This window comes from Panthera uncia (assembly GCF_023721935.1).
Source record: "Panthera uncia isolate 11264 chromosome A3 unlocalized genomic scaffold, Puncia_PCG_1.0 HiC_scaffold_11, whole genome shotgun sequence".
Classification (NCBI taxonomy): Eukaryota; Metazoa; Chordata; class Mammalia; order Carnivora; family Felidae; genus Panthera; species Panthera uncia.
In genome coordinates this window covers 60,607,830-60,630,904 of record NW_026057578.1, presented here as the reverse complement: position 1 = coordinate 60,630,904, position 23,075 = coordinate 60,607,830, and the positions used below count along the sequence as shown (strand labels likewise).

Sequence of the window (23,075 nt, the reverse complement as noted above, 5' to 3'; positions counted from 1 at the left end):
GATATGAAAGTGATTATTGCAGCACTAGCATAAAATCCTTAAATGTGATTTAGAATAAAAACATATATATATTTTTTTACCTCAATTGGATTGCTGTTTATAATTGCAAATAAAATGTTACTTGCTTCTGTAGCACTCAATATGCCAAAATCTATGAAACGTTCCTCTATTTTAGGGGGTAATACAAAGTACTGAAAAGATATGAAAGAACTAGATTAAATACACAATCACATTTACATAAAAGAATGTTATCAAGAGAAAGTAGCTATATGAAGATATCCTAAGGTTTCTATATTTTATGTCAATAAACACAAATATACACATATATAAAATATAATTAAGCATTCTGTACAATGAAATATTTTGAGTAATCAGAAATGAAAACATTCATAGTCTCTATGGAATAATATTGCTTCTCTAAAGGCACATAAAAGAAATAGGAAGATAAAGTACTAGGGAAGGTTAAGTGGAGCCCTAGAGGATGAGGCAAAAAATCCTTGGTCTCAGGAAACATTATGCATTCATGACAGCAGCCATGATATATAATTATTCAAGCAAAACAAATGAAGAAGTGGGATAATTCTGTAATTATCCCCAGCTCTGAAATTCTTATTGATGTTGGCTTTTTGGAGAATTACATCTTTATATGTTCTCATTTTCTTTTTAGCTTTTATATCTTTCTTATCAGTTTTATTTCTCATCTAAAGTTCTTTCATTGATTATCTTAAGGACAGCTTAGTTTGGATTTTTTTTTCCTCTGGCTTATTTTCTGTATTAGAAAGACCTTTACTCTTTCCTACCATTCCCAACTGTGTGTCTTTACCACCTTACTTTCACCTTTATTATTTGACTCTCTTCTTCACCTTGTATTTCCTAGTTTGAGTCATCTCTTCCTTAAATACTTTCCTCTTCACCCTCCCTGTAGTATTGTTTTTTTCTGCTTATTATTTTCTCCTACTTAGTTTGTTTTTACTTTCCCCATGATTGTAACAGTTTAAAAGCAAAACCAAGAGAAAGCACAATGTGGGAAAGATCTAAGTACAAGCTGTAAGGGAAGGATTCAACTGTGACATGATAAGAGATGGCCGCTGGGAAGGATGAAAACCAGTTATCTGAAAAGTACTGACTGAGGAGGGATGACACCAACTTGTAGAGCTCAGAAAATGGCAAAATTTAAGTATGTACCTGTACAAAATGATTGCCTAATAATAGCTGAACACACAAAAGACGGGTAGAGTTAAAATTTTAAAGGTAGGTAACATACTTACATCTAAAAATCCTGTATATACCCGCACAGGTAAATGAAATTTAGAAGCATTGGTAATAAGTAAAATATTGTTATCTATGTGCATGGATGATGTGGATGGCATAAAAAACAGAGTAAAAATGTATCCTGATTCATTTGGAAGAATTAAGACTGGTTTGCTGAAGTTGTGAACCTAGGAAGTGAGGGGAGAGAAAAAGAACAATGTGTCAGCATCATCTAGTTGATAGATTAGTAAAATCAAAAGTATGGGTGTTCCCAGACATACTTTAAACATTGTTTTGGCTTCTTCTGGTAGCAATACATCATGAATGAGGATTGCAAAGCTGAAAGTGTTCGTAAGGTAAATTGGCCTTTCCACAGGATCAGCAGGACTGTCTCGGATGTGAAATAATGTTGCAGCGTGATCAAATCCCAAATAACTATTTGAAAAAACATAAACAAATCATTTTTACCTCCATGTGTTAATTTAAAATCTAAGTTCTTCTGTTTTTAATAACTTTACATTTAGCATTAAGGACATAACTGGAGAAGTATAACTATAAATATTTTAGAGATTGCACATGATTTAAAACAAAACTTAGCTTACAAAATATTGACATGTAATATAAAGAATTATTCTCTATTGAATTATATGAAGTCAAATAAAATCAAGGACGTATTAACAGAAAAAGTTTTAAGCTACTTAAGAAAAATCATGTTCATCATTTTATTGCAACCAGCTTTGTTAAAATGAGTCCCTACCAAGAGGGATATTGAACTATTATTATTTCAAGTATAATCAGAAAATGAACTACATATTTTACTGCCCATTTATAAAAAGCTGTAATTCTAGAAGACTGTTTATAAGTTTATTAAGGAATACAAATGATTTTGTTTCAAGTGACAATATACCTTAATAACAAGCCACAACTGACTGTATGTTACAGAAGGAATTACAGAAACAGCTTCAATGATTTGAATATTATTTAAAAATCATAGATTCATTTTTCTATTGTATTACTGAATCATTAAGACTTTATTTAAGCCCACATTATATCATCCTATTTACCTTTTTCTTCTAAAAAGTTAAACAGGAGATTTTTCTCCTTTACAGTGGAAGTTGTTCTTTTCAACAATTCCATGGAGTTTATGTGAATTTGGATACTACTTTTGCTAGGGTCAATGAGTAGGAAAACAAAATTTACTGATTAGTGAAAACTTAGAAAGCTTACTTTAAAGAGAAACTCACCCATCTAAAACTTCTGCTTGATATGGTATTTCAAGTTTAGAATAACTCTTTTCCTTTGCCTTAACAGTTATTTTCCCAGAAAACTGAGACGGTTTTTTTGCCTTTGATGCTAAAAGGAAGCATAAAAAATAATCTCTGTCACCTTTTGCTATCAGAGTTTATATACAGAGCAGGATGAGAGTGACTTGATGTAAGCTGACAAAATCTTAAAAACAAAGCTGAAGTTTCAGATTGGCAAAGAGGAGACTTTTACATTTTACATCACATTATCACACTTTTTATCCAAAAGAAGAAAAATATTTTAATTTTCCAGTAATGGGATTAAACAGATAAGGAATTAACAAGTGAACACAATTCAGGAGGAAAACACTGTATTTGAGCTATTTCCCTAGAGCCATAAGCCATGACTTTCCTCACACCAGGGCTTCTCAACCTGGGCACTAGTAACGTTGTAGGCCAGGTTAGTTCTTTCTGGGGTGCAGGGGCTGTGCTGTGCTTTGTAGGATGCTTGGTGGCATCCAGGCCTCTGCCTGTTAGATAGCAGTAGCAGCCCCCAGATATGACAACCAAAAATGTCTGTGGACACTGACAAATGTCCCCTGGCCTAGGAGGCAAAACTGGCCCCCATGGAGAACCCCTGGTTTACAGCTGTATTAAGAAATAACATTCCTTGTATGGCCAGAGTCTTGTTATAAACACCACGAAAGTAGCATGGTGCAAGAAGCATCCGGTGTTGTGTATTAGCCTACCCGAACTCATAGTATAAGACTCTCCCTGCCATCATATTGCCCTTACAGATGACGTAAAATCTTTACATTTTGTAGCAGTTGTGAATAAATCCATCTGGAATTACAGAAATAGATTCAGTTGGATCCAATCTGGGTACCCATTAGATGTTCTTTTCAAAGCAAATAAAGAAGCTGTTTATCTTTATCCTACTTAAGGTACTTCAGGAACACTTCCAGTTAGTTCTGCAAATGTGTGTAATCCAACTTTAGCACAAACAACAACAACACAACAACAAAAAGGGTATGACATCTAGTATGTGGCTATGTATAGACAGTGATTTCAGATTTTAAAAACTCCCCCTCTGCCCCCCTTTCCCCCCCAGATAAGAAGGGGTGCCTGGGTAACTCAGTCAGTTAAGCGTCCAACTCTTGATTTCGGCTCAGGTCATGATCTCGCGGTTCAGAGGACTGAGCCCCACCTCAGGCTCCGTCTGCTCCACATGACAGTGCAGAGCCTGCTTGGGATTCTCTCTCTTTTCCACGTGTGCACACATTCTCTCTCTCAAAATAAAAAAATAAACTTAAAAAAATGCCTCCCATTAAACCTCATTTCTTTCTGCTTGTTATATGGCTATTACTAGGTTTATTATTTTAGGAGGCTGTACAATATTCCTACTATGGATGGGAGGATGGAAGGGGAGGGAGAAGGTGACACCATTCCCATGGTAATAGAAACCACTTTTTTTTTTTTTTTAACATTTTTGAGAGACAGAGAGAGACAGAGTATGAGCAGGGGAGGGGCAGAGAGAGAGGGAGACACAGAATTCAAAGCAGGATCCAGGCTCCGAGCTGTCAGCACACAGCCCAACACAGGGCTCGAATTCACAAACCACGAGATCATGACCTGAGCCAAAGTTGGACTCTTAACTGACTGAGCCACCCAGACACCCCTAAAAACCACTTTTAAGAAACGAATCATTTACTTTTAAAAGATGCTTTTCCTTTATATTAAATTTTACATAATTTAAGAAATACTATTTTAGCATCTATGATCTCAGGAGAACCAACATTATTGACATTCATTTATATCAAGAAGGGAAATACTGCACTGGGTTGTCAACTCAGGAGCTGGAGAAGAACAGTGTGGGAGAACTACATAGAACAACTGTTCCTGGTGAACACTCCCCCACTGCTTGGATTTATCAGAAGGATGGATCCTAAACGTTCTTAGGGTCAGGAATTACTATTGGCCGCTCTTCTTAGTAAGAGAAGACAATGTACTTGCTGATGCTAATACTGGTGGACATGACTGTGGTATCCCAGCAACAGAGAAGATAATTTACCAAAGATCTGGAAATAACTGTGGCATCAAAACCTTCTGCAGTACTACTTCTTGATAGCTGGGTTATGAAAGTATGCCACATATTTAGTCGTGATTTCTTAAAAAAAAACTTTTTTGAACATTTTATTTATTTATTTTAAGTAAGTGCTATGTCCAGTATGGGGCTCAAACTCATGACCCTGAGATCAAGAGTTGCATGCCCCACTGAATGAACCAGCTAGGTGCCCCTTAATCTTGATTTCTCTGGGAGTTTTCTCTGAGCTCATGGGATGAACACTAAAGCTTGGCACCCAGATTGTGCACTGCTCCCGATCCTCCCCAGAGCCCTCAAGTGCAAGGAGTAAGCACAGATGCCCTCACAAACACTGTGCAGAGTCTTCCAGCATTCTGCTATACTCGGTAGATCACAGTGATCAAATGCTCTCTTGTGATGAGGAGTGTAGGTGTGAAATGTGGGCTACGAGCAGAGGTGGCTCCATGATAAAGCCAAAGTATAAGCTTCAGGGCTCCTCACTCTGCAAGGGCCCTTATGAGAAAAGCCCCATTTGGATTTCAGATCTTATTAAATGTAATTACATACATAGTTAAGCAGCTATCAAATCACTATTTAAAAATTTTTGTGACCGCAAATTCAATAAATGTTCTAGTATAGGGGATAAAGCTGGATAAAAACATGCTATTAAGATAGGTTAAAGTCTGGGTTAACATTTCAAATATCAAAATATACAATATATATGTTTGAAATCATAGTAATCTAATTTGACAATGCTATCATAAAGGCTATTATTTTAGGTAGGCAGAGCTGTCTTCGCTGTTTAAAAAGCCAATATAGGAAACTGTTACAGGGAATATTTTATTTCTATTCTCAAACATGCTTCTGAAACTCAAATACATTATCACTCAATTACAAAAAATAATGACTTCATAATTAAGGTAAATACCTTAAATACTATATATTCACTAGGTATATATGTGAAAGCCCAGATTACAAAAATTTAATCCAATCCTAATGTATTTGCTAATACTAATTTCACTTTATGAAGCTGCATTTTCTTTCGTGAAGCAATCAAATAAGAATTTGTGATGGTTTATAAGATAAACCAACCTAAGCAGTAATACAAAATCTGACTGTAAAATGGTCAGGGTTTCTATATGAAGATGTCAGTACAGATGTCTTCTAGTTTATCAAAATAAGATCACCCCATTAGAGAGTGAAAGCCGAATACTTACCATCAAAACTAATACTTGCAACCTTGGTATATTTACTTTCTGAAGCTTTTAACGTAATTGGTTTAAAGTGTACCGTTATAGCGTCATTTTGTGGTGTAGGTCGAACACTCTGCAAACAGAAAAAAATATGTATCATTATTTTAGTCTCATGGTTCAGTTACATTACACTGGAGAGTGTACTGGAAACATGCAGCAGAATAAAAAAATGGAAGTTTAACTTTATGCGCTCCCTTTAAACAGAATAGGCCAGGGGAGCCTATTCTGAGGGCTCAGTTGGTTGAGTGTCCAACTCTTGATTTTGGCTCAGGTCATGATCTCACAGTGATGGGACTGAATCCCACGACGGGCTCATGCTGGGTATGGAGCCTGCTTAAGATTCTAGCTCCCTCTCCCTCTGCCCTGCTGGCACATGTGTGCTCTATCAACAAATCAATAGAATAGGTCAAACTGGCACAACATCACATTAATTTCATCAGAATATCTTCATGCAATAAAATGATGGCCATAGGAAGAGTTTAAGATCAGTAAGTGAGTGTAAAAATCTAGAGACAAACTAGTACCATACACTAGGTATGAATACATAAAACAGGAAAAAAAAGGTATAATGAGTCATATATGAGAAAAGGAGACACGAAGATTTTGATAGGGTCCCTCTTAAAGAACTCCACCATACCAAATGTAACATCCTGACTATGTTGAATAACATCCTGAAAATGAAGAATTATGTGAATTTGGGAGCCAGTACTCCTCTGCCACGGTATTTTTGCAGATCCCTCTTCTTCCTCTTCCTCTTCTTTTAATATTCACTTACTTTTTAAAAGTATTTATTTATTTATTTATTACTTACTTACTTAAAAAAATTGTTTCAATGTTTATTTACTTTTGAGAGAGAGAGACAGAGTGCAAGCTGGGGGGGGGGGGGGGCAGCGGGCAGAGAGAGAGGAAGACACAGAATCCGAAGCAGGCTCCAGGCTCCGAGCTGTCAGCACAGGGCCTGATGCAGGGCTCGAACTCACAAACCATGAGATCATGACCTGAGCCAAAGTCAGACACTTAACCAACTGAGCTGCTCAGGCGCCCCTAATGTTTACTTACTTTTGAAAGAGAGACAGAGCATGAGTGGGGGAGGGCAGAGAGAGAGGGAGACACAGAATCTGAAGCAGGCTCCAGGCTCTGAGCTGTCAGCACAGAGCCCGATGTGGGGCTCAAACCCACAAACCACGAGATCATGACCTGAGCTGAAGTTGGGCACTCAACCGACTGAGCTACCCAGGTGCCCCTTGCAGATCCCACTTCTAATGGGACTTTCTCTACCTCCCTAGGGCATGGCTGTGTAAGTGAGGCATGCCACTGTTACCAGGCAAGGCTGTACTCCCAGCTGTGGGACTGAGCAGTGGACTGAAGGGCTGTGTAGCTTGGAGAGGTCAGAACAGTTTAAACTAAAAAATAAGATTTTTCTATTCAACAACTAAATCTATAATAACAAATACCATAAAAGCTTGCACTTTTGGAGCAAACTAGAAAAATAAATACAGTTTAAGGTGAGTTACTTTTTTATTACCTTACTGACACAAAGCATTTTTCATTGGAAGGAACCTTAAAGATCCCCATCTCCTTCCCTGTTTTACAGATGAAGAGAACCTTGCAATATGGAGTGATGTTTCAGTAGCTAGGCATCAAGAGGCGGGACTGGAAACCAGATGTCCTGACTTGGTTCAGGGCCTGGGCCCTTTACTGGCATCCTAGTGCCTAAACATGTATTAATGAAGTCATGGTATTGTACACAAATCTTGATCAATACTCTTCCTTTAGAATTCAATTAGGGGGCACCTGGGTGGCTCAGTCAGTTAAGGGTCCAACTCTTGATTTAGGCTCAGGTCACACTCTCACAACCATGGGATCAAGCCCTGCGGAGCCTGCTTAAGATTCTCTCTCTCTGCCCCTTTCCAGCTCATGTGCTCTATCTCCTTCTCTCTCTCAAAAAAAAAAAAAAAAAAAAAAAAAAAGAATTCATTTAGAATCTTACTTTGGTCTCAAAATGTTTCTGGAGTTTTTTGCTGATTTTTCAGGGGCTTTATAAACTTGTCAAAGCCTGATGCTTCCCATAGAAAGAACACAGTTCTTTTCTGTGACACCCACCAGGCACACGCCTGCTAACATGGGTGCAGTCAGGTCCCTGCAAGTCACCAAGTTCTTCCCTGTCTCTCTACCCACCCTTCAGTACATCCGTAAAGGTGGAATCTGACTGCAAAGGTGGAATGAAGGTACAAGAAGCACCTGATAGAGTATGAAGAAAAACTGCTCCTTTTGCACTGGTGTGCTATCACAGGGAAGAAAGTTGGTTACACATAAAGATTACAGACACTGCTTTTACTACCAGATGGTGGGGCGTCTCCCTCCTCACTGCTCGTTAGTCTTTACTGGGCCTGGAATGATGACCCTAAGGATGGTTCTGCAGTTTTCTGAGCTGGAAATCTTGATAGCCTGAGCTCTTGGCCTCAGGGTCTTTTGGTATTTTAACTCTTTTATCTTTCTTCTGAACTTCTCATTTGCTTTGGAATCTCTAACTGGGGCTGCAAGTGGATTTGTTCATATTGATATATTTATTATCAGTACGCTTGCGATTAGTAGCAATCATTTAAAATACAAATCTCTTCATCCCTTAAAGAGTGTGTGTGTGTGTGTGTGTGTGTGTGTGTGTGTGTGATTTTTAACAATAAAACAAAGCAGTTTGACTATAAAACGGGAAGGTTTCATATATTACATACCTACACTAATACTTCTTCTAAAGGAAAGGAAAGCAGTACAGAAGTGTACGTGACAATCCCATTTGATGAATTTATGCAACAAAAAAGATATTAAGTATTTAACTAGAAGTGTCAGTTTGAGTAAGCTGCCCATCTACTCTGGGCCTTATTTTTCCTGCCTGTAAAACACTAGGGGATTAGATTAGGTATTTTCTAAGATTCCATCTATTTACAAAATTTGGTTGTTGTATTAATTTTGTTCTTTTTTCAAATGAGCACTTTTACCCTGAGGTCAAGATTTGTTAGAGAGATGATCGTATAAAGCACTGTAGTTTGCAGAGGACTTCCACATGCTCTACTGAATGTGTCAGAGTAGGAATGGAATCTTGACCATTTTCAAACACGCTTAAAGACTGCAAGTAGCAGTTCATTAGTAATGACGACGACACCTTTTGAGTGCTATTAGCCTGCACGACACCATAACAGAAATAGCTAAATAAAACTATTTATTTATTTAAAACAGTCACTGTAAATAGTAGGAGCTTAGAGTACTTGATGAAAAATGTTTTTCTCACATGTAACATATTACTCTAAGATTTTCCTTACCAGAGGAAAAAATTTTTTAATTGTTTTCCTTTTTTTTTTAAAGTTATTTTTGAGAGAGAGAGAGAGAGAGAGAGAGAGAGAGAAAGAGAGAGAGAGAGAGAGAGAGAGCAAGCGCAGGGCAGGGGCAGAGAGAGAGAGGGAGACACAGAATCTGAAGCAGGCTCCAGGCTCTGAGCTGTCAGCATGGAGCCCAATGTGGGGCTTGAACTCACAAACTGTGAGATCATGACCTGAGTAGAAGCAGGATGCTTAACCAACTGAGCCACCCAGATGCCCCTAGAAGAAAATTTTTATATTCAGTATTATTAACTCTCTCCTTCTCTCTTTATTGCACCAATAGTAAGCAAACATTCAATTGACTCACTTTTTTAATGTTTTATTTATTTTTGAGAAGGAGAGAGAGAGAGAGAGAGGGAAAGTGTGCACATAAGTGGGGGAGGGGCAGAGAAAGAGACATGGGGACAGAGGATCTGAAGTGGGCTCTGTGCTGAGAGCAGCGAGCCCGATGCGGGGCTCAAACTCATGAACCCGGAGATCATTACCTGACTCAAAGTTGGATGCTTAACCAACTGAGACACCCAGGGGCCCCATTGACTCAAGTTTTATACAAATGATCTGAACTGTTCACTTATTATTAAAAAAAGCCCAACAAAATGGAAAAATCCATTTTCCAAGGAATCAAAAACAAAGCTAAACAAACAAAACATTTAAGTAGTGGCTCATTCTGGTTTGTTTTTTTTTTCCCCTATTCTGGTGGCCTTAAATGAAAAATAATACAAAATCATTAACTTGTATTAAGCATATTTACACTAACAATCTATTTTAGAATCAGTTACTAACAGTTGCATACTAAAGATAATGGAGAAGTAGAAAAAAATATGGCAAGATTCCCGGGAAAGGCAGCTTGCACATATTCTAAATATAGTTCTAGCCTTTTCTCACGATATTCATACCCAACTAATGTTCAGTAACTCTCAAGTGAGATTCAAAGGCCCAGCACATTCTAAAACTATTTAGAAAAACATTTGAAAAGGAAAATAATCTTCCAGTATGTAACAATTGTATTTCTAACAACGGATACACAAATTTATTAAAGCTCATATCAAGTTTACACTGGTAAAATTAAAGTATATCTGTCATTCTTATTCATCAATTAGTAAGGAAACTTCATGCAAATGTTCCTTTTAAGATATCTCAAAGCAAATTTATTCCATCATTTATACTGCATTAATGTTTTTTAAGTGTTGAGGAAAAACCATATTCTCAAAGTTGCATTACAGATAATCAAAGTCAGACAGGCTTGAACCTGAGTATCTTGTCCATTAACAGGTGAGAACTGTTTATTTTCAGATGCTTGCCTCAGGAGTCCCATATCTAGAAAGATGAAGAAACTCTGAATTCCTTTAAGGGGAATTAAAAAAAAAACAACAACCCTCCAGCTTCTGGCAATGCCTAGGTCATCCTAAAGATATTATATATTTGTGAAATGGACAGAGGTGGGACATTTATAAAAATATGTCAGTCTCTAAGTATGGCATATTATGTAGCAAGATACAGGAAAAAACCTTAGGAAGCTCTCTTATAACTCAGTTTCCATGGTAGATGGGTTTGTTTCCTGGCTGATAAGATAAGAAGTCTAAGCTAACATTACCTCTCAAGTGGACCACTGCAATGGACTCCTAACTTCCTGCAGTGAATTCTCCACAAACTAGCTACTATGACCTTTATAACACATTAATTAGATGATGTCTCTCCCTTGCTTAAAATTCTGTAATTTGCTGTTGCACTTATAATAAAATCTAAACACCTCCAAGAGCCCAGAAAACCAGGATCAACCCTCCGGCCCTCCCTTTATGTTCAACCCTCCTTTCTTTCCCAGGACATCCAAAGTTGTTTCTGCCTCAGGCCTTTGCAATCACTGTTCCCTTTGATGGTAATACTTGTCAGCTAGCTTTCTTAGGGGTGCCAACTTCTTACTCTTCATTTATTACCTCAAATGTCAGCTTCTCTGAGACAACCCTGTCTAACCATCTCCCTCCCTCACTTACATTCTATTCTGTTTCTTTCTTTGTTAGAACTTGGTTTGATTTACAATTTTGTTGCATACCTGTCTGTCATCAGTCTCACAGCTAAAAAGTGAGCTCAATAGGGGCAGAAACCTTGGCTATCTGATTTACTGCTATGTTCTCACACACCTCGCACAGAAGCTGGCATATAGTTGACGCCCATTAAACGGAATAATGAATGAGGAAGTAAGAAGAAACTAACAAAACACTGGCAGAGTGTAGGCTCTGGATATCAGGAAAAATACATACATACGTAGCTACAAATGCAGATATACAGACATATATTATAGATTAAAAGATTTTTAGTAGAAATACTGAATATGAAATTAAAATGATATATTTATAAAGACTTAATGGTGTCATTATATACTAATATACCTTCAAGTAACTTTTGAGTTTTTATGGTTGAAGAAGTCACTTTTAAAAAAAGCTGATTCAGGGGCACCTGGGTGGCTCAGTCGGTTAAGCATCCGACTTCGGCTCAGGTCACGATCTCGCGGTCCCGTGAGTTCGAGCCCCGCATCGGGCTCTGTGCTGACTGCTCAGAGCCTGGAGCTTGTTTCAGATTCTGTGTCTCCCTCTCTCTTTGACCCTCCCCCGTTCATGCTCTGTCTTTGTCTCAAAAATAAATAAACGTTAAAAAAAAAATTAAAAAAGCTGATTCATTTCCCTTATTTGGAAAACTAGAACCTGTGTACTTTATAGGACTGTTGAATTGAATAAGGTAATCTATGTAAAGAAACTAGCATAGTGCATAACCCATAGTAACAACAAAAATGTTCACTTATAATGTATCCTAAAACTGCCTCTTTAATTCTGTTATAATTGAACTGAATACAACAGTATTTTTTCATTCATTTTTTTAAAATAATTTTTTAAAATGTTTATTTATTTATTTTTGAGAGAGAGAGAGAGAGAGAGAGAGAGAGAGAGACAGACAGACAATGCAAGTGGGGGAGGAGCAGAGAGAGGGAAACGCAGAATTCAAAACAGGCTCCAGGCTGTCAGCAGAGAACCCTACATGGGCTTGATCTCATGAACCATGAGATTGTGACCTGATCTGATATCAAAAGTTGGACATTTAACCAACTGAGCCACCCAGGTGCCTTTCATTCATATTCTTAAGATTGATAATTTCACTTTTAAAGAAAATGTTTACTATAAAAGACATTTGTTTTGGTCCATTCATTGTATGTAAAAAAAAAAAAAAATAGAGAAGATTGTTTGGGCTATGTAAAGGTACTTTGCCATCAAATCTCTAAATTCTCACATTTGGGGAAGTGACTGCAGACCTGAAGTCTGCCTGACATGAAAGTTGTCATTAACGACCCTGCTTGGTGCAAGGCATCCTACAGATGGAAGAAACCACTCACGGGCAAACAGCATGGAGAACACACTAAAATAAAAATTATCTGACATCTCAAACTGAGGCAACAGCAGGGTGATCCATCAACAACAGCCAGTGTCTGCCCCACAGGCAAATGAACTGCTGTCCACAGCTAAAGAGGTATCTCTGAACGTGTTACCAAGAAGCTATGCAACCAGATGATTTCTCAGTGGAGAAAACACTTGAGCTTTGGAGAGAAAAAGAACTGGGACGAGTGCTGCCTACATTACCATGTATACAGTACAGGTGCTCTATGTGGTCAATTGGGCTACAAAAGAAATCAGTATCAAAAAGTTCAAAGAAGATAAAAGTAGGCTGGAGCCAAAGCAATCTGAAATATCTAGCAGAAGGAATTACACTCTATTATGGAGGAAAGTCTGATAAATTAACCTCGAGACTTTTGAACAAAAAGAATCACAATTCTTGGTGTAAAGAACGATTTTAAAATGTTAACACAGAGCAGCGATAAGAAGGCATTTGCATTTCATTGACTGGTAAAACCTAAAATGTGTGTGTATGTGTTTATGGTTGGGGAGGGAAGACTAACAGAGGTTTTCTAATTTTTTAGTTTGCAAATGTGAGGATGATAGTGGCAGGGGAACAAAGGGAGTCTCCTGCTATCTACTTGATTCATCAAATAAAAGGATGTTTTAATGGCAAACAAAGAAAAATAGAGAAAATTAATAAAACCATACATTAGTTCTTTGAAAAGATCAACAAAATTGACAAACCTTTAGCTTGACTGACTCAAAATACTTTTCAAATATAGAGAAGACTAAATTAATTATAATCAAGAATGATAAATGGGATGTTACCATCTACTTCACAGGGAAAAAAGAAAAGTATTAGAAGAGAACACTATGAACAGTGGTATGCCATCCAATTAGAACACTGAGATGCAATGAAAACACTCCTAGAAAAGTCATAAGTCACTGAAACCGACCAAGAAGAAATAGAAATCTGAATAGGCCTAAAGAGATTGAATTCTAAAACCTCCCACAAATAAAAGTCCAGGCCCAGTGGACTTCATTGGTGAATTCTACCAAACATTTAAAGAAGAGTTAATGACAATCCTTCACAAATTCTTGCCCCAAAAGGAGAGAATACTTTCCAACTCATTCTATTGGAAACCACGACACTAGCAAAACAGCTATCTACTACCTTTATAAAATAACTGATATTTTAACATCAAACAAAGAAAACAAAGCATATTATTGCAGAACAGTCCTTGTTTAGAAAGGGTGTTTGCATTAACATACATGTAACTCATATTTTTAGAAACATTTATACTGTCCTTATTTTGCTTATTTTTCTATAGATTTGTGAAAATTTCACTATAAAGAGCCAAAACCAATCACTAATCACTTAATATAGCAACAATCACCATTATGTATTTTTTGAAAAGTGTAATTAATTATTGCTATAAATAGGAATTAAAAAGAAATTATACACAGGAACGTTCAGTGTAATACTTTCTTATGTAAAAGGTCACTACCGGAGAACATGCTGACAATTTCATTCCATAGAGACTTTGATGACAATCTTTCAAAAAACTGAATTAAAAAAAACAAAGTCACTAAATAAAAAAATGAATATATTTTTGAAAGCAAGCATATAAAAATACATGGACTAAGGGACCTTTGTTGCTATCAAGGAAGAAAAATAACAAAAACAAGGGACATAATGCTGCTGCTCACTGCCTTTGTGTTTTGTTTCAATGGTATCAGGGTGGCCAGGTCAAAAGAGCTGTTCCTTATCACCTGCAGTGGGGTCCCAACCCTTGAGGATCCTTGAGGGGTATAGGTATGTATCATGGCAGACCCAGGCAACTGCTCTCAGCCTGCTCTCAGGCTGCCAAGAGTGGACAGGCAGGAACTCCAAGTGGGACAGTTTCAACCCACTGCATAGTGGGGAAGCATTCTACAAAACCCATTCCCCCAGTTCTTCTACCTAGCAGGAAGAAATACTAGGTCAGACAGCAAGACACCACCCAGAATGTGATCCCACTCATGAGCACAGTCACTGTGCATTAAAATATGGTTACCCCCTTGGGGTGCCTGGGTGGCTCAACTGGTTAAGCGTCTGACTTCAGCTCAGGTCATGATCTCACATTCAGGGAGTTCAAGCCCTGCGTCAGGCCCTGTGCTGACAGCTCAGAGCCTGGAGCCTGCTTCAGATTCTGTGTCTCCCTCTCTCTCTGCCCCTCCCCTGCTCATGCTCTGTCTCTCTCTGTCTCAAAAATAAATAAAAACATTAAAAAAAAATTTAAAATATGGTTACCCAATCTTGCTCCCTCATTTAGGGTTTATAAACTCTTCTCTCTTTGGTCTACTCCACCAGTTGGCAGTAAACTCTGGATTTGGCCCTGGATGGACAAAGGTCCCTTAAGTCTCATGCCCCTTTGATCTATATCATTTTATCAGAGTTCTCTGAATTTAGGCTTCTGAATCAGCACACATTATAATAAAAATGTACTGCTTTCTTTTTCCATTATTCCCTATGTATGTATCTTGTGGACTTCACCAGAAGGTGAGGTTGTGGGCCAAAGCAAAATCCAGATAGCTCTCTTTTACTTTTTTCCCCTCAAATTGTGTACTGGCTCCTCAATTCCACTGTAAGACATAAAAATCACTTGTTCTATGTGCATGTGTGAGGGGAAGAGATGACCTCAGTTTATAGTTTGCTATTTAGTATACTATAATAGCTGCCAGGTGGAAGGGGTACCTTTGACAGATGTTAATAGCATTCTAATGTTACCTACCATATCTCTTTGCTTTATTATTTCCCTTCCCAATTCATCTGAACCTTTTTTCCTTTTCATTTACCCATACCTTAAGTCTAACAACCAAACCTGATGGAATCTTTATAACTTGTTTTTCTTTGCACATGGCATACATCCTAGGGTTTATCAGAATCCACAAGCCTCTTGTATGATTCTGCCTCAACAAGAACCTCAGGAACTTTGATTCAGACTTAGCTTGGGGAAGATCACCTACTTTCCTTCTCATCTTTGAAATTTGGTGGTTAGAGGCAGAACAGGTTTCTCACATCACACTTAGAACCAAAGTGTCATTAGGCCACCAAAGAACAGAATCCTTTAGAGGAAGAGTTTAATTAGTTTTAAGGTGGTCATATGTTTAAAAACAAAGAATATATAAATTAGGAGAAAATAAGTAAAAACTTACTGTTATTGGTACATCTTTTGTTCCTGAATTTAATAAATGAAGGTTTAAAACTTTTGGTAGATCTGTTAAAATTGAAGAGAAGAAATATTTCTTTAACAGAACTGCTTTATGGCAAACTAGAATTTTACCTTATTAGATATCAGACTGAATCTATTCTAGAATGTGAAAAAGAACTATAATCACATTAATAAAAAGAATGTGATTCCACCTAACTCATAAATAGCAATCACCTTACTCACAAGGACACTGTATAAGAACTGTCCCCTCCTAAACAACCAGACCAAAAATCAGAACAAAACATATTTTTTTAGTGAAATTAGACATTATTACTAATCTTTTAGTTCTCTAGGAAAGCATAAGGAAGCAAATTAATAATGTTAAATTATCAGTGTGAAAAATCTAATTTTCAAAAAGGGGTCTCCAATTCTCAACAACCAACTTCTAATTACATATGGTCCATAGAAATCCCAAATTACAAGTATTTCTATTTTTTCCTTAATAAATCCTTTAACTTGAGCATTTTCAATTTTAGAATTTGAATTTTTTCTTTGACCATCTGGGACATAATTTAACATTATGCTATTATAATGCAACTGAGTAATCCATTTCTAAATAAAAATCCAGAAGTAAAGCCCCCCCCCCTTTTATTTACTGTTAAAAAAAGGAGTAAGCATAACTGAATAGGTGAGAACTTGGATTTAAAAACTCAGAAACTACTTTGTGCCTTAATATTCCCTTAAGTTATCTTATGACCTTGCTTTCTCACCTGGTAAGCAATGGTAGCCCTCAAAGGAATGGGGTATTAACCTGTGAGGGCTTGAAGTTCCCCAAAGAAGGTTTCTATAAGATCATGCAACCCACTGACAAGTAATTTCAAAGCTGAGCTACAAAGGAGTTAAAAGTAGAGCCATTCAGCACTGAACAGAGGCATTTTTGTTTTTTAAAGACTTATAAAAATACTGTCTTCCCCCCCCCCCCTTTTTTTTTTTTTACCTTGTGTTCGTAGTGTACCAAAATCTAGCATTTCAGTTGAGGAATAAATTCCAGGAGCTTGGAAGACAGAAAAGTAAACCATTAGATTTTTCTTTGCCCAAAGTTAAGATGTATTGAATACAAAACAAATGCATTTACTGTTCCTCTGGTTTTCTACTAACCTGTTGTAACTTCTACCTCCACAGGAAGGATGATAAATTCTGTGCTGTCTGAAGCATTTGTCTTTATTCTGATGAAGGCGGTGTGATTATCTGCTTCCCTGGATGAAAAACTGGCTCTCATCACTCCCTTGGTTTCATAAGGAGGAATTTCCTGACAAGTTAACAGACCATAATGTAGCACAGCTTTTGTGATGGTGCAAAAGCCACCATAGTTTTTTGAAGAAAACAACATTGACTGAGGATGCATTATTATTTTATATACCTACTAAGAAAAAAAAAAACAACACACTGCCATTTAAATGGATATATTCTATGGATTGTAACACATACTCCAACGTGAAGAATATTACAATGTGAAAGAAGCCCATCTTAGAACTGAGGAAGCATGATATGTAAAATTGAGCCAAGTGAAAGAAATAAAATTTTCAGTTGCAAAATTATCATTAAAAGATAGAATTAATCTATAAAACCAGTTATCTTTTAGTGTGATGCTTGGACATATAATTCAGTACTAAAATTCTCCACCAAATAGAGATGTCAGCATTGGAGGGAAATCCTTTTCTAGAAATCTACAGGATCTCTTTAAATAATAATCAAGAGAGCTTGGACTCTCTCTGTCCTTTCATTTAAAACCTAACACAACAAAGCTTCTCAGGCAAATCCACAGTTGACCAACTGCTTTCAATAAGTCTCTTAGCAAGGAAGATGGAAAAATTTTCAGGCCTGTAATGAGAGAACACTGACAAATACACTAGAGGGAAGATTTATTGGGGCAAAAAAAAATTTTTTTTTGAGATAGATTTCTTTTCCTGGTTTTACAACAATCTGGCTTGCTTGGGACCATCAGAATTTCTCTGCACATACCTTCTGGCATATTTAAGGAAATCCCTGTGTTTTAGAATTTATTATTCATCTCACTTACCTCTATTCTCTTAACTTTTTAGCCTCAAAGTAGGAAAGAAGTGATTGGAACCCTCCTGGGGCCACAAGAGATGCACCATCCACTTCCCCATCTCTAGGGAGCTGACTTGGTCTCTGGGTTTTTCTTATGTACACTGAAATGGGCTGAGGGTGAGGTCAAGGCCAATTGACTTTTATTTTTACTCTACGTTTGTAGGAAGAAGAATAACTTTATCTTTTCTTGCAGCCACTGGGATTATTAAAACATTATGCCATCTCTGCTACCATTCATTACAGTTCTTAACTAATTAGAAATATGAATTCTCTTATGTTTATTAGATACCAATTATATTTCACAGTAAATTCTTAGCTCTTCTACGTAGAATTATAATACAAACTTAATAGCTTATAGTTAATTCTCTGAAGCATTGTTTTATATACTACTTCTCTCAAAGGCTTTTCAAACAATAACGTAATTTCAAGATAAAACATTTTTGTGAAAGGATATAAATGAACCATCCATTACATATTCCTATTTGCCAGTGTGTTTCTATATCTGGGGAGTTAACCAAATCCTGACAAATTTGTTTCTAATTGCTCAAGTGAACATCCTAAAAATGTCCCTTCTGCATCCCTTCCTTGGTTGAGACTGGTCAGAAGATAGAACAAGAGGCTACGTGTGTTTAACAGAGCAATTAATAAATAAATCTGATCTTCAGAACTCATTCATAGTGGTAAAGTCCGTTGTCTTCAATTATGGATAAACAATGACTAGAGTGCCCTCAGTATAAGAACTGTGTTTACTGTGCCTTTCCCCTCTTTGATTAAAGCTTGGCAAACAACATTTAAAGAAAAACTCTCCTAAGGCAGGAAACTTCACAAATCAGGTAGCTGCTACACATTCATTGATTAATATTTGCTGGTATTCTCTAAGAAACAGGGGTTCTCTAAGCATTGACACAAACTAGTGTTAGTCAATAATATTAAAGGTGGATGTAGATCACCTAAGAATTTAAAATTTTCTATGTCGTCACAAGGGCTTGACTACATTCCCTCCGAAAACGTCATCTCTATCAACAATAAGTCTGAAAGTTCAATTCTCTACCTCAAACATATAATGGATCCTTCCCAGAGGTTTTTTTTTTTTTTTTAAATCTTAGTATGAAAAGCACATTATAAATTGTTAGAGTCAGAGACAACTTTACCAATATAACTCCGTGGATAGTTGAAATCTCTTCCTTTCTACACAGTGGGTTAAAGCTCCCACCAATTTTGTTCACTGCTTTTTCCAAAAATTACTTATACTTTTCTCTCCCTGTATCATCCAATTTTCAAGAATATCTGATGTAAATTTAATATTAAGATATAATTAAGGGGGAGTCACCCACATTTATTCATGTGATAGGAAGTTAAACTATTTTCTGGTATATTTGAGCAAGTAATCGAGAGAGAAATATGGCAGCACTCACCCACAGTTTTCTGGTGCCTCCTTGTTGACCTGTTGGGAGTTCTAGGTGAAGATCTCCTCCACTAGAGTACATTTCTACAACCTGTGATGAAAGGGGACATGATGGTTAAGCTCAAAATCATATTCTCAACGCAAGTGATTTGCCGTTATATAGAAATAAGTCTGACATCCTATGTCTTAGAAAAATTTAAAAATGTTTATAGATATAAAAGTAGGATAAATCTCATGTCTTATCACTGGAGTCAGTGCTTCAGATGTGTGAGCACTGATGATTTTTTTTTTTTTTTTTACATTTATTTATTTTTGAAATACAGAGAGACAGAGTGCAAGTGGGGGAGTGGAAGAGAGACAGAGGGAGACACAGAATCCGAAGCAGGCTCCAGGCTCAGAGCTGTCAGCACAGAGCCCGATGCAGGGCTCAAACTCATTAACTATGAGATCATGACCCAAGCTGAAGCTGGATGCTTAACCAACTGAGCCATCCAGGCTCCCCAATGGTGATTAATTTTAATTAAAACAAGGTAAATTTAAAACATTAAAGTTAGAAACAGTATAGTTATTTCAGACACTGGATTAAAGAAAATCTATCCATAGACCACTTTTTATTTTCAAAGGAAAAATAGTTTATGGAAATTATCAAATTTTAGAAATAAATTTTGTATTTCTTGTAGTTACACAAATGCTTCTTTATTCACACATTTGTAACAAGCTTTAGCAGATCTAATAACCACTATAATTGTGAAATAGTGAAGAATATGTTATTCTGAGATATATGTAACATTTTTAAAGCACTATGACAATATCTGGTTTCTCTTGGTGGCAAAACCATAGGAACCATTAATAATACCTCTGTGGCTTGTATCTATACTCATGATTTTTAAAAACCATTTTGCTGAGGTATAACTGATATACAATAAACAACACACATTTCAACTGTACAACTTGATAAATTCTGACATACATATACAGGCGTGAAGCTACCACTGCAATTAAGACATTAAATATACCCATTATCTCCAAATTTTCTTCATGTCCCTTGCAATCTACCTGTCTCTCTCTGTCCCCCTATATCCTTAAGCAACCAATGAGCTGAGCTCAGCCACTCTAGATTAATTTGTATTTTCTAGAGCTTTATATAAATGGAATCATACAAGTATATACTCTTGTATCAAGCTGCTTTAACTTGGTGTAATTATTTTGAGATTCATCATGTTGTTGTATGTATTAATAGTTCATTTTATTTTTATATATGTAATTTATTGTCAAATTGGTTTCCATACAACACCCTGTGCTCATCCCAACCGGTGCCCTCCAATGCCCATCAACCCACTTTCCCCTCTCCCCCACCCTCCATCAACCCTCAGTTTGTTCTCAGTTTTTAAGAGTCTCTTATGGTTTGCTTCCTTCCCTCTCTGTAACTTTTTTTTCCCCCCTTCCCCTCCCCACTAGTCTTCTGTTAAGTTTCTCAGGATCCACATATGAGTGAAAACATATGGTATCTGTCTTTCTTTGCCTGACTTATTTCACTTAGCATAACACTCTCCAGTTCCTAAATGTCCATCAACTGACGAATGGATAAAGAAGATGTGGTTTATATATACAATGGAATATTACTTGGCAATGAGAAAGAATGAAATCTGGCCATTTGTAGCAACGTGGATGGAACTGGAGAGTTCATTTCTTTTCAATTTTATGGCTATGCCACAATTATTGATCCATTCACCTACTGATGGACATGTGGGTTGTTTCCAGTTTTTGGTCATTATGGATAAAGGTGCTATGAACACTGCATTGTATAAGTCTTTGTGTGAACATCTGCTTTCTTTTCTCTTGGGTAAATACCTGGGGATAAAATGGGTCATATGGCAGGAGACTTTCCTTTTTTCTTTTTAATTTTTAAAAATGTTTATTTTTGAGAGAGAGAGAGACACAGCATTAGCGGGCAAAGGGCAGAGAGAGATGGAGACACAGAATCCGAAGCAGGCTCTAGGCTCTGAGCTGTCAGCACTAGAGCCCAATGGAGGGCTCAAACTCACAAACAGCGAGATCATGACCTGAGCCAAGTTGGACGCTTAACCAACTGAGCCACCCAGGTCCTCCATTGGAGACTTTCCTTTCAAGGCAGGTAACCCTATCTCTTAAAAAGAAATAATATATTTAATTAAATTCAAATGTGGAGTGAAGTAAAAGAATGGGTGGAAAACCTTCACTTGTTTTATCACATAAGTCCTTCAGGAATACATAAGAAAGGAGAATGCAGGAAAAACAGCAATGCTTTAGTATGAACTTAAAGGTTTTGCGTGTTATATTGTTAGAGTAATGCATTTAGCAAAAACTAACGAGCTAAGATTTTCTAAGTATTATTACCTGCCTTTTGATTTAGTACAGTGTTCCCCTATGGTCCCAGTTGTATTGACAGTAATACCATCTTTTTTTTTTTTTTTTTTTTTTAATGTTTGTTTATTTTTGAGAGAGAGTGAAAGCATGTGAGCAGGGAAGGGGCAGAGAGAGGGAGACAAAGATCCAAAACAGGCTCTGTGCTAGCAGTGGAGAACCTGATGCGGGGCTTGAACTCATGAACTGTGAGATCATGACCTGAGCCAAAGTTGGACACTTAACTGACAGAGACACTCAGGTACCCCAATAGTAATACAATCTTAACTGATGGAGTGACTGTAGAATCTTTTCTGAAAAAAACCAGACGACATCACATATTATTCATTTCAACTTCCAAGGTATTAAGAAAACAAGCCTAACAATGTGTGGAAACAGAAGATTAAAGGGTAGACTACTGATTATCGGGAAAGGAATAAGGAAATGGGTACAGAAAAAGACTACATTATAAAATTCAAAGGAAAGATCACATTAAAATTAGGAATGTGACATATCACTGATTTTTTTTTTTAATATATGAAATTTACTGTCAAATTGGTTTCCATACAACACCCAGTGCTCATCCCAAAAGGTGCCCTCCTCAATACCCATCACCCACCCTGCCCTCCCTCCCACCCCCCATCAACCCTCAGTTTGTTCTCAGTTTTTAACAAGCGCTTAGTGGGTGATGGGTATTGAAAAAAAAAAATGAGAAAAAATGAAATATGGCCTTTTGTAGCAACATGGGTTTCTGTTATGTTTCTCAGGATCCACATAAGAGTGAAACCATATGGTATCTGTCTTTCTCTGTATGGCTTATTTCACTTAGCATCACACTCTCCAGTTCCATCCATGTTGCTACAAAAGGCCATATTTCATTTTTTCTCATTGCCACGTAGTATTCCATTGTGTATATAAACCACAATTTCTTTATCCATTCATCAGTTGATGGACATTTAGGCTCTTTCCATAATTTGGCTATTGTTGAGAGTGCCGCTATAAACATTGGGGTACAGGTGCCCCTATGCATCAGTACTCCTGTATCCCTTGGATAAATTCCTAGCAGTGCTATTGCTGGGTCATAGGGTAGGTCTATTTTTAATTTTCTGAGGAACCTCCACACTGCTTTCCAGAGCGGCTGCACCAATTTGCATTCCCACCAACAGTGCAAGAGGGTTCCTGTTTCTCCACATCCTCTCCAGCATCTATAGTCCCCTGATTTCTTCATTTTGGCCACTCTGACTGGCGTGAGGTGGTATCTGAGTGTGGTTTTGATTTGTATTTCCCTGATAAGGAGCGACATTGAGCATCTTTTCATGTGCCTGTTGGCCATCCGGATGTCTTCTTTAGAGAAGTGTCTATTCATGTTTTCTGCCCATTTCTTCACTGGGTTA

General features: G+C 37.1%; 1 protein-coding gene across 1 annotated transcript in view; it reads right to left on the bottom strand.

Annotated features, from left to right (window-relative positions):
- The window catches only part of TMEM131 (transmembrane protein 131), a 243,043-nt gene that overhangs the window by 57,069 nt on the left and 162,899 nt on the right, over window positions 1-23,075 (bottom strand). The window contains exons 8-16 of the mRNA XM_049651396.1: window positions 19,310-19,390; window positions 16,941-17,091; window positions 16,780-16,836; window positions 15,787-15,848; window positions 5,796-5,904; window positions 2,496-2,604; window positions 1,533-1,686; window positions 1,269-1,439; window positions 81-191 (exon numbers count right to left, since the gene is read on the bottom strand). Of these exons, the coding sequence (XP_049507353.1) occupies window positions 81-191; window positions 1,269-1,439; window positions 1,533-1,686; window positions 2,496-2,604; window positions 5,796-5,904; window positions 15,787-15,848; window positions 16,780-16,836; window positions 16,941-17,091; window positions 19,310-19,390 (1,005 nt within the window). The remainder of the gene's footprint in view (window positions 1-80; window positions 192-1,268; window positions 1,440-1,532; window positions 1,687-2,495; window positions 2,605-5,795; window positions 5,905-15,786; window positions 15,849-16,779; window positions 16,837-16,940; window positions 17,092-19,309; window positions 19,391-23,075) is intronic.